This window comes from Rattus rattus, chromosome 5 (assembly GCF_011064425.1).
Source record: "Rattus rattus isolate New Zealand chromosome 5, Rrattus_CSIRO_v1, whole genome shotgun sequence".
Taxonomy (NCBI): Eukaryota; Metazoa; Chordata; class Mammalia; order Rodentia; family Muridae; genus Rattus; species Rattus rattus.
In genome coordinates this window covers 97102117-97114114 of record NC_046158.1, presented here as the reverse complement: position 1 = coordinate 97114114, position 11998 = coordinate 97102117, and the positions used below count along the sequence as shown (strand labels likewise).

The following is an 11998-nucleotide window of genomic DNA, read 5'->3' as shown; positions in this document are numbered from 1 at the left end:
TGTAGGTTTGGACATTTTCAAAATAAAAAATAAAGAAAAGCTCAAGGCTTGGCACAGGGAGCCAGTCAGTATAAATCAGCTCCCTGTTGTGTGAGTTGATCTTTGTACCTGTATAAGGATGAGCAAAGAAATGCTGCCGCTGAGCAGAAGAAGGGAAAGAGGAGCAGGAAGAGGAGCAGGAAGAGGAAGAGGAAGAGTAGGAAGAGGAAGAGGAGGAAGAGGAAGAGGAGGAGGAAGAGGAGGGAGAGGAAGAGGAGTGGGGAAGAGGAAGAGGAGGAAGAGGAAGAGGAGGAGGAGGAAGAGGAAGAGGAGGAGGAAGAGGAGGAGGAGGAGGAGGAGGAGGAGGAGGAGGGGGAGGAGGAGGGGGAGGAGGAGGAGAAGGAGAAGGAGAAGGAGGAAGAAGAGGAGGGAAGAGGAGGAGGAAGAGAGAAGAGGAGGAGGAGGAGGAAGAGGAGGAAAGAAGAGGAAGAAGAGGAGGAAGAGGGAAGAGGAGGAGGGGAGAAGGAGAGGAGAAGGAGGAAGAAGAGGAGGGAGGAAGAGGAGGAGGAAGAGGGAAGAGGAGAAGAGAAGAGGAGGAGGAGAGGAGGAGGAGAGGGAGGAGGAAGGAAGAGGAAGAGGAAGAGGGAGGGAGGAGAAGAGGGGAGGAAGAGGAGGGAGAGGAGGAGGAGGAGGAGGAGGAGGAAGAGGAGGAGGAAGAGAGAGGAGGAAGAGGAGGAGGGAAGATGAGGAGGAAGAGGAGGAGGAAGAGGGGAAGAGGGAGGGAAGAGGAGGAGGAGGAAGAGGAGGGAGGAAGAGGAGGAGGAGAGAGGAGGAAGGAAGAGGAAGAGGAGGAAGAGGGAGGAGGAGAAAGAGGAGGAGGAGGAAGGAGGAGAAGAAAGAGGAGGAGGAGGAAGAGGAGGGAGGAGGAGGAAGAAGGGAGGAAGAGGAAGAGGAGGAGAAGAAGAGGAAGAGGAGGAAGAGGAAGAGGAGGAAGAGGAGGAAGAGGAAGAGGAGGAAGAGGAAGAGGAGGAAGAGGAAGAGGAAGAGGAGGAAGAGGAAGAGGAGGAAGAGGAAGAGGAGGAAGAAGAGAGGAGGAGGAGCAGAGAGAAGAGGAAGATTGTTTCTGCCATGGACCCGAGAAACAGAGGCCTCCATTCCTCTGCCCAGCCTCCCAAAGGGTATGAACAGCATTGCCAGATACACAGAGATCTCCTTCCACCATGGGTGGCAGCATCATGCTTTCCACACTGAGGGAGGAAGAGGCAGCCCAGGTCATCAACCAGGTTCACAGCCTGGTCTTTTCATGTCACCTCTGTAGAAATTAAAATATAAAATGCCAGGGGTGGAAAGGATTCTCTTAGTTCTCAGATCCAGGTGATGGCAGGCAGCAAGGGAAATACAGGAAGAGAACCTGTGCAGGAGAAGAAATCAGGAATCACTGTGGAGTCTGGCATTTGGCACATTGACTTAAAAGGCAATGAAAGCCAGAAGGTAGTGGAGGTGTTTCACACATCTATAGTCACATAAACACACACACTCACATCCTACATGTTCTATTCTATCTGTCTGTCTGCCTGTATATCTATCTATCTATCTATCTATCTATCTATCTATCTATCTATCTATCATCTATGTATCTATCACCTACCCAACCACCTGGTCTTCTACCTGGTCAATCTTTATTGAGCATTTAGTATTTACCAAATACAAGGGACACTAGGCCTTGGGCAGGACCCAACAAGCAACAAGGTGAGTTAAACATTCTCCTTAGAGTGTGTGGTGCGTGTGTGCTAGAACCACAGCTATCAGAAAAAGGGGCTCCATGGTCAGAAGGCTTCAGGGAGGGCTGGCCTCTGAGCTACACTGGGACTCTTCATCCTTCTTTTCCATTTGTGGCTGTCACTCGCCACATTCCCCAGTTAGTCACTTAAAACCACTTGCAGGCGCCTGGTTGAAGGCAGTTTCTGTGAGCAACGATCAAAGGTCCCTTCCCAAATGTTGGTAGGGGGTGACTTTCCTGCCTGAGTGACATCATTGCACCAGGCTGTCCCTACTTTCTTCTCTGTCCCTCTCTCCTCTCCTCTTCTTTTCTCCTTTTCCTTCTTGTCAAAAAATTTTCTTTTTTATTTCCGGAAACTTCCACTCTGGTAGCTAGAGGGGCAGGCCTCAAACTTGTGATATTTTGCCTCAGCTCCACGACTGTCAGAATTATAGGGTACTTACTCTTCCAGTGCTTGGACTTTTCTGTACTTACAGATTTTTTGTTTTGTTTTGTTTTGAGACAGCATCTCTACATAGCCCTGGGGGTTTTGGAACTCACTATGTAGAACAGGCTCACGCCAACTCGCCTGCCTCTGCCTCCTGATTATACCTGGCTTAAAGGTTTATTTTATCCCAGCACATGGACTGCTGAGGCAGGAAGACTACTGTGAGTCGGAATCTAGCCTAGACTACATAGTAGGTTCCAGGACAGCCTGAGGTACAGAGTGAGACCTTGCCTCAAAAACAAACAGATGGGGGTTGGGGGTTTAGCTCAGTGGTAGAGCGCTTGCCTAGCAAGCCAAGGCCCTGGGTTCGGTCCTCAGCTCCGGGGGGAAAAAAAAATGTCAAAAACAAATAGATGAAAAACAAATGAAACCAAGAGCAAAGATAGCAATTCTCCATTGCCTTTAATACCCTGGCAGAGGTCACAGGGGCAGCCAATTTCTCAAGGGCTGGGAGGAGCAGTGGTTAGGTGAATGTCTTATTGTATGCTCCTGTGCCCAGCGGTTGTACAGTTAGGGGTTGGTTCCCTCCATCTGCAAGCTGGCCGTGAGGCAGTGGCCTAATATGAGTCTGGGACACAACAGGCTCTTGACAGGAAATGCATCACAGAAGATCCTCTTTTTTTCCCCTGCTTCTCAGAGTCCCATATCCCAAAGCCAAGGCCAACAAAGCTTTCCTTCTAGAAGGTTACAGGTTACTGAGTGACCTGGCTTATCCACCCCACCCCCACCCCCAACCTTTGATGTTCTTTGCTTTGTGGGAACTTTTCTCTGGGTCAGGCAGAAAGGAGCTGAAGAGCTGGGAGAGGTGCTACTAACTAACAGGCTTTCAGCCTGGTGGTGGCACACCTGTAATCCCACAAGGAGGTAGAGGCAGGTGGATCTCTGTGAGTTTGAGGCCAGCCTGGTCTATAGAGCTAGTTCTGCACAAAGAAACCCTGTCAAAAAAGAAAGAGAATAAGTTTTCATATATGTGTGAGCCCCTGGGTGCTGTCTTTGGGGAACCTCTCTTTTTTTTCACGTTGCCTTGGAGTTCAAGTCTAGCTGGAAGATCGTATTTGGGGGGAGCCGGGTTTAGTAGACAACGCCAGCCTCTGAACTCACGGTTATCCTTTCCAGCTGATTCTGCCCTCCTCAACCCAGCTGTGTGTGATGGAGGGGCTGGGAATGTGGACACCACCAGAGAGGTTGAACACTAATGACAAAGACACAGTCCAGATAACGGAAACCTTCAGTTGGGTAAACTGGGAAAGGTCACCCCAAGAAGACAACGGGGCATTTGTGAATGCTGACTGTATGTATCCTTGAATGCCCACTAGAAGGGCAATGACAGAGGGTGGTATAAGGCAGGAGACAGGGGGGTTGGAAAGATGGTTAGGTGGTCAAGAGTATGCACTGCTCTTGCAGAGGACCTAAGTTCTGCCCCCAGCAACCATCTCAGATGGTTATAGCTGCCTATAACTCCAGCTTCAACTGAATCCAGTACCCTCTTCTGGTGTTCTTGGGAGCCAGCACACACGTGCGCATACATATATGTGGACATACACATAAACACAAATACAGTATTTTAAGAATAAAAATTGGAACAGCTAAGAGCTTGGTGAACAAAAGCTGCAAGACCTGAGTGCAAGTCCTCGCTATCCATCTACAGCTGAGCATGGTAGTCCTTGTACCCCTCGGAAGAGACGGGAGGTGGAGACAGGGCAACCTCTAGAAGCTCAAAGGCCAGCTGGCCTGGCACACACAGTGGCAAAACAACAAGGGACCCTGTCACTGACACATCTTGCATAGACCCACACTCACATACACAAAGCGCTCTCTCTCTCTCTCTCTCTCTCTCTCTCTCTCTCTCTCTCTCTCTCTCTCTCTCTCTCTCTCTCTCTCTCTCTCTCTCTCTCTCTCTCTCCTTAGCCTAATTAAATATTCACAAAGCAGATGCTGCAAAGGCTCGGGGTGCAGCTCACTGGTAGAGCGACTGCCTAGCATGAGCAAGACCTCAGGTCGACACCCAGCTCTGCTAAGCAAAATGATGTCAACAGAACCCAAGGGGACAATAGGCAAAAGTCAAAGTGGCACACTGGTTCTGTGCGGCAGCCATGGGATCTCACAGAATACTAGCATCTTTCCGGGAGAATGCTTTTGGCTGACAAGCACCCTACCCACCGCCCTCGGCACCTCTCTGTGTGCCTCAGTGCTCATGTTTGCTGCCTGCTCCCAGCATGGTGGTGCCAACAGTATCATCCCATCCCATCGTGTTGATTACCTTCGGATGGGGTTTCTCTTACAGTCCTGCCATAAACAGACTTAGTGGATTCAGGATTCTTTCTGGCTTTTCATCTTACAGCTGCAGGGTCTTCCTGACTCCCTGTTACTCACCTGGCTGGTTTGAAATTTGCTATATGGTTCAAAATCACAGCAGTGTGCTAGGATTATAGACGTGAGCTACCATGCCAACAAGTTTTTCTTTGCTTCTCCTCCCTCCCTCCATCCCTCCCTCCCTCCCTCCGTCTCTCCCTCCCACCCTCTCTCTCTCTCCCTCCCTCCCTCCCTCCCTCCCTCCCTCAAGAAATTTCAAATTTCTTGCACATCGAATTCTTTTTTATTTGTTTGGTGTTTGTTTGTTTGTTTGTTTTTTGAGATAGGGTTTCTCTGTGTAACCCTTGCTGTCCTGGAACTCACTTTGCAGACCAAGCTGGCCTAGAACTCAAGAGATCCACCCGCTTCTGCCTCCCTAGTGCTGGAATTAAAGGCATGCGTCATCACTGCCCAGCACATCAAATTCTATATTCACAACCACTTGAAAAATGTGAACAGATTGCATTTATGGTCTTGGACTAGCAGCAACCAGAAAGTTGACCTTTGGGGTGGGCAAGCCTGGGGAATTTTGTCAGATTTGGAGAAGTCCATGGATAGAATCAATTGTACAGTGTTAGAAAAGAAGACTGAAAAGGGGCACAAAAACTCAGGAGAAAACCGCGGAACACGTGCTCACAGCCCACACAATGGACGGGGTCACCTACGATGCTCACAGACTCGCTCTCAGGAGGCAGAGGCTGATCAGCGCTAGGTTTTAATCCTCAGGCCGATTTCCTCCTCCCTAGCATAAAAACAGGATTCTTCTTACTGTACTGAGTTGCAAGGATGGTCAGGATCTCATGACTTAGAGCAGCCATCGTCACTTACTATTGTTTTTAGACTCTGGGAAGCAGGTCAGGCAGAAGCTGGCTTGAGAAAGAAAAGCACTGGGTCCCTCCTAGGAGAGGGCTTGGGAGTTTGGCTTCTCTGGTGGTTGGATCCCCTAGAAGCGAGGGTTCTGTGTTCTCCCAGAGAGGGGGGGTCAGCAGCTCTTCTGCCCTTATTATGGCTTCCTGCAGGGTCCTGGATGGCATGGCCTCCTGCAGAAAGGGGAGTTTTTGTACAGTGCCTCAGACAGGCAGAGAAACAAGCACTGGAGCTTCAAAGTGGGATCAGGGTCCAGACTCAGAGAACCAATCCCATGGGCCCTTCTCCCTTTTCTCTGCCCTTGGCCCCCACCTGTAACAGAAGTTAAACAATGCTAGTCCCTTCACTCTGCGTCCAGGGGACCTGAGTTGTCCTGGGTGGAGTTCCTTTTAAAGGGGCCCTTGTTCTCCTAGCAGCCAGCCTAGAGCAGGGGGTTGGGCTCTGAGTGGGAGTCACAGCTGACCCAGGGAAAGGCAGGGATTCTCAGAAGATGCAGCTTTGGAATCTAGTCCATGAGGAGTCTCTTCTGGTGATCCCGAGCTCACAGCACTTGGACTCTGGCCTGGACATGAGGGAAAGTCAGTTCCCACCAGAATCAGCTGGGCCCCACAGCTCTCTGTCATTACCTCGTGGACCTTCTTTAGAAGTTTGTTTCCTGGAAAGAACGCTTAAGCAAAGGCCCAGCAGTGCCGTTTGTCTTGCTCTCTCTGCTTGTCCTTCCACTCCTCCTACATCGCAGCTGTCCACCTCTGGTCAGCAGGATGCTCTGTGGCCCAGCATCCCTTTTCTGCCAGATGGACAAGAACCAATATGCTAATCAAGGACTTCTTTTGACCCTCCCCTTTCCCCTTTAGAGCAGTGTTCCTGACCAACCAGTTAGGCTGGGTTCAATTCTTTCCAAATCAGAGTGGGGAAATTTTGCGAAAGGCCTCTGCCCACAGGCCCATCAGTAAGTCCTGCTTTCTCGTCCCTGCTTCTGTCGACTCCCACCTTCCACAAACTTTCTCCGTCCCCCAGTGTGGTCAGTTGGCCCATCTGTCTGTGTGTCTGCCCTTTCCCCTCCTACCTGAGAAGCATGTACACCTGGAGTGGACTCTTTGGGTGACTACTCACCCTCTTTGGGCTGATTCCCACCTCTGTAAGACAGGATGGCACGTGAGGAAACTGAACTCCTCAGTATTAAATGGAAAGAAGCAGAGCCTACAGCTGGGCCTCACACTCTCTGAGCTTTCTAGGCTGCCTCTGCGCTAGTGGCACTGGCGAGGGGGCACCATTGGCTGACACAGGTTTGGAATTGCTATAAGCCCCACGTAAGAAACAAAGAACAAGGGAAGGGCTAAGAATGGCCTCCCAAGGTCCTTGAAGCTCACAGGACTTGTTGACAATCCCTTTTCGTAATTCTCAATTCTCCCCTTGCTCACACAGCAATCCCTTTTATGTTGTTTGAAATTATTGGGGTGGAGGAATCCTGGGTTAAGAGGTATTCCTAGCAGGCATAATGGTAGGCACCTACAATTCCAGAGGCTAAGGCAGGAGGATGGAATGTTTAAGTCTAGCCTAGGTATAGTAAAGCCTCCCACCCTATTTCAAAACCAAAAATATAGTGAGGCCACCTTACTTTAAAAAAAAAAAAAAAAATTAGGCCTGGTGGCTCATGCCTTTAATTCCAGCACTCAGGAGACAGAGTCAGATGCATCTCTGAGTTTGAGGCTAGCCTGGTCTACATATCAAGTTCTAGGGCAGCTAAGGTTACACAGAGTCAGGATTCTACCTCAAACAAACAAAAAACCAACCAACCAACCAACCAAACAAACAAAACAAAACAAAAATAACGTAACACAGAGCCCGTGCCTCTTCACTCCCCTTGAACTTTACTTTTCATCATATGTACATGTGTATATCTGTGTGAATGTATACCATGTGTGTATGGGTATCCACAGAGGTCAGAGTCACTGGATCCCCTGGACCTAGAGTTACAGGCAGCTGTGAGCCACCTGAGGAGGGTGCTGGGAATTGAACTCAGGTCCTTTGGAACCTAACTGCCAAGCCACCTCTCCAGCCTTCCTTCCCTTTAATCTGCTTAGGTGCGCTGTGCACCTGATTCCACATTGTGTGTCCCTGTCTGGTTTGGAACTCCCTGCATACACCAGGCTGGCCTCAAACTCACAGGGACCGTCTTGGATTAAAGGTGTGTACACTCCCTTCCGCTGGCTGGTGTCACCCTTGACAGGCCGTGCCTTTTAAATGGCATCTTAGAAACTGAGTCTGTGAGCATGTTAGAAGTCCCAAAAGACTTGATGATGTGACAGGGGCCACTGGATCTGTTTAAGCAGGTTACACTGTCTTATTGTTTCTACCTGCAAGCTTTCTCTTTGACCTGGGGAAACAAGCATGGTGAGTCTCCAGCACCATTGAGAACTGAGGGGAATTAAGGAGATGCTCATCTTGTATACAAAAAAGGCTTTATTAAAAGTCAGCCCTGACAAGGATTCTATCAAAATATACACATTTTAAATAAATGCATTAGACAAATGACATGAGCCACACACCGTCTCACATAGTCTCAAAGGTTTGTAGGGAAGGGGGCTTATTGAAGATGCTCCACGAGCCCTAGGAAGAGGTCAGGCACAGGGGTCTTTGGATACTTGAGGGGCTGGGCCTTAGAGCTGTGAGGTAAGGGCCCTACTTCAGTTCTTCTTTCCTTAGAAAAATGATTCAGACCGAGGAAGAGGAGGAAGTTTAAAGTCTGGAATAGAAAGGCACAAATTTCATTTCTACAGCACCATAGTTCACTCCAATCCTGAGGTCCATGGTGTGGGTGAATGGGAATCAGAACCATTGGTTCTAGCAGGGTCATGTGCTTGGCTAGTGCCATATTTGGGATTTGGCCACAGGTTAAATTACAACGGACCAGGTGGTCTACATAGACCCAGCAGCCAGGGGCCTGGAGTCAGTCTTTAGATCAAACATATGGCTTTAATAACCACTGGTTATTAAGCCACTTGCCCTGCCAGACAAGGATGCCACAGGCCCCTGAGAGAGTCAATTCACCAGTGAAAGCAGCAGGCCTTCTTTCTAGATCTGTCCTCTGAGTCACTGTGTACAAGGACCTCTGAGGACAACCCCTACCACTGAGATATGGTGACACCTGGAGAAAACAGGAAACCCCAGAGCCAGGAGTTTCTCTGAAAGACACCTCAAAGCTGGTGTCATTAAGCCCAAACTCCAAAAGGTGTTGGCCCACTGTCACTAGCGACAGGCTTCCTTGGTGACATTGGGCAGTGGGTAAGCAAAGAGGGAGAAGTCTAGGATATACTTAGGTAGCACATCTTGAAGCAGGGCCCGTGGGGCATTGCACAGGTGGTAATGTAGACTTTCTGGGCTGGCTGGACGGTACCAGGCCTGGCGAGCTGGGAACCGGACATGGGATGGGGCCCGCACCCACTCCAGCACCTGGTTGGCATCAGCTTCCAGCCTCTCATAGGAACCCACGAAGTCATAGTGCACAGCACATGGTTGGCACAGGTGGTACACAGGCATCCAATGCTCATTCATATGCTCAGGATCTTCATCCACCAGATATCTCAGGAACTCTGGGAAGGTAACGTCGTCCCCCGCAGGGCTGGGGCCAGCTCCAGCCCTGTAGCGCCTGACAATTTCGGCCCCATAGCGCTGCTGGTACTCTCGGATCTCTCCAAACTTGTTGCGGTAAGCAGACAGGAGGCGTTCCAAGGGGTCTCGCACAAACAGGAACTTGAAGTAGTGCTGCAGACGGTAGCGAATCTCCTCAGGCCGCAGGTCTGCCAGAAACACCAAGTCACTGCGGTGGTCCATCTTGAGGCGGACATCCACGTTGTTCAGGACGCCTGCCAGCACCTTCAGCACGCGTTTCCAGTTAGAGCAGGCCACTTTGGGGACGTAGCAGTAGAGGAAGCGGTAGCGGTCACTTACGAGGATGTGGCGTAGCAGGGTGCGCCGCTGTCCCACCGGCAAGTCCCAGGGGTCCCGGGGCATGCCTGGTTGTCCGCACACGGCCCTCAAGGTCCGGTTTCGGATGTCCTCCCGCACTTGCAAGTCCGAGTCCTCAGCATCGAAGGATAGGCCTCTAGGCTTAGGATCTGTCCCGCTCCAGGCCGCGCCTTTGTGGCTGGGAGGGTGCATGGGAAGGGGTTTCATCTCCGATAGGATGCCCCGCTCGATCATGAGCAGCAGTCCGCTGGACGCCACGATTACTGCGAACATCAGCATGGACGGCAGTAGCAGGGGCGGCCCCCCGATCCCAGCCCGGGCCCTGCCCAATGGGGCCCGCTTCGGCGTGCGGGCCAGGGTCTCGGCGCTTTTCGGAGCAGCTAGTGGGGTCAGAGGGCGGGGAAACATGGTGCTGAGGCCAGACCTCGCCGACTTCGAGGTTGCAGGGAAGGCGACTGCAGCTGGGGCTGGAGGTCTCGGGAGGGGATGGATAGTGGGTGGCCGGCTCCCGAGGTGCAGCCAGGGACCAGGGCCGGATGTCCCGCCCGGCCGCTCTCCTCTCCCCGCCCCTCCTTGATACAGGCGCGGGGGCGGGCCCACGTCGGGGGGGCGGGGAGAGGGGCGGGTGCCCGAGTCCTAGGAGCTGTTTGCGGAGGCCGCAGGCGGACCCTAGCCTGGGAGAGGACACATGAGCCTGGACCACTCCAGATCCCCTGGGCCTGGAGACAAAATGAGACCTGGAAAGCAGGAGAGAGTAACTGAGGTCCTGTGTCTCTTTAACACGTGCCCTCTTGGTGCTGGATGTAAGATTTGCACCCCTCCATTCTGCATTAAACTGCTCTGGAATCGCCGATGCTCCAACTGTGATCTGAAGGCAGGACAACCCACTACTCGGTCGGTCTAGACATAAGGAGATCTGTCTTGCCTGGAAGCATGGTCCTTAGCCCAGGACAGGGCCACTCTGTCAAGCTCTGACTAATGTCTCCATGGTGATATTTTGCTTTAGTAATTCCTAGAGACTATAGTTCTTATCTACTGAGTAATGCTTGCTTATCTGTCTGTAAACTGAATCTCTCCTTCCAAGTCTGAAGCAGTAGGCTAACTGGGCACTCTGGTCAGAGGCTATGGACATGTACTTCGGGACCATATATAGCCAATATATATTTCAGGGTCATCTGAAAGTACAACGCAGCAACCACACAGAAAGCCTCTTTGCCTGGAGCCAAGATGTGCCCAGCGGCACCAGATTGGCCACGTAGTAGACAATAGGCAGCTCCCAGAGCACTTTGAAGGGTAGCATTCAACTAGCCCTAGGCACTGAAGTTTGATTTCGTGTGGGGCCCCAGCAAGACTTGAGACAACAGGATTGGGGACCAAATCTTAAAAGTTTTACTACTTCCTTTAGTCATCAGTCAAGCAGATCCTGTGGATGTTCCCATTGTAGACTCTGGGGTAACTGTAACTACAGGATTTCGTTCTGTAGACATTGTAAAGGTTTCACTGGATAGCCAAGGCTCACCTTCAGATCTTCCTGCCTTACTCCAGGGTGCCTACTTGATAGGCATGTTCCACTCTGTCCATCTCTGTTGATCTCACTCTAAAACAATCTCTAGTCACGACAGCACACTAGATGGGAGGAGGAAGTACTGACTTCGGGACAGGTTATACCCAGAGAATGATGGAAGGACTGGGTGATAATGGTGGGAAGATGAAGCTGACTAGACAGATGAGGGGGTCTGAGGGATAGAATGGTGTGTGTAGCCCTCTAGACACAGCCACACAGAAAATACGGGTAAGGGTCAAAACCGGGAGGTTCACTGGCTTTCAGACTGGATGCTTGGGTGCATCTCAGGCTACTTCTGACCCTTCACTACACTGTTGTTTACAGTCAGTGTGTAGATTTCCGCTGGTGGAATTGCTTGGTATATCTGTAAAATGACAGCTCTTAAAACACATGGACAGCAGCACACTGATGCTGTCCATACCAAGGGCTAGCTTTCCCATATCATTAATAGAGTGTTAGGGATGAAAGCTCTGATCTCACCATCACTTTTCTTCACCATGGATTTGGACTGAACTAGCAGGTGGGGGGACCGAAGCACCCCAGAATGAGAGGGCTCTAGAGAGGTTCATACTACTCTAAAAGTCAAATCCTGAAACTCAAGATGCAGCCCTACCTCACAGCACAAAAGGAGTACCAGCTGCAAGAAGTTAAGATGGAGGTTTCTAACCAGCCCAAGGTTATGATACAGTTATCTTTATGCATCTAGATGAACCAATTCCCACTTACATCACTGACCAAGTCAGAGCTAGCAACCCAAGAACTTCACAAACCCAGAAGGCAGCTGTGGCTACCTTGATGTTAACTTCGAGACCCCATTTCCTGTCTCTTTTTACTTGCCTTTTTTCCTAGCTTTGCACCTTCTTCATTAGCCTTAATAAGCACCTTTGTTGCAAGGAGTAATTAAGCAGGATCCTTGAAACAAGAACAGTGAGTCTCTTCATATTTACTCCCTAAAATCTAAACCAGCCTCCCAAAATAAAACCAAGCCAAAACCAAAACA

The 11998-nt window shown here is 50.5% G+C and overlaps 1 protein-coding gene across 2 annotated transcripts; it reads right to left on the bottom strand.

Moving 5' to 3' along the window:
* Positions 1–7913: 7913 nt before the first annotated feature.
* Positions 7914–9964, bottom strand: Chst14 (carbohydrate sulfotransferase 14). Of its 2 annotated transcripts, XM_032902312.1 has the most exons (2): positions 8919–9941; positions 7914–8211 (listed from the first exon to the last, which is right to left on the bottom strand). In XM_032902312.1, exons 1-2 carry the CDS (start codon positions 9840–9842, stop codon positions 8053–8055), a joined length of 1083 nt encoding a protein of 360 aa, XP_032758203.1. In that variant the 5' UTR covers positions 9843–9941; the 3' UTR covers positions 7914–8052. The 2 variants fall into 2 exon arrangements, with proteins under 2 accessions (XP_032758203.1, XP_032758201.1); XM_032902310.1 differs by having other exon boundaries at positions 7914–9964.
* Positions 9965–11998: the final 2034 nt, after the last annotated feature.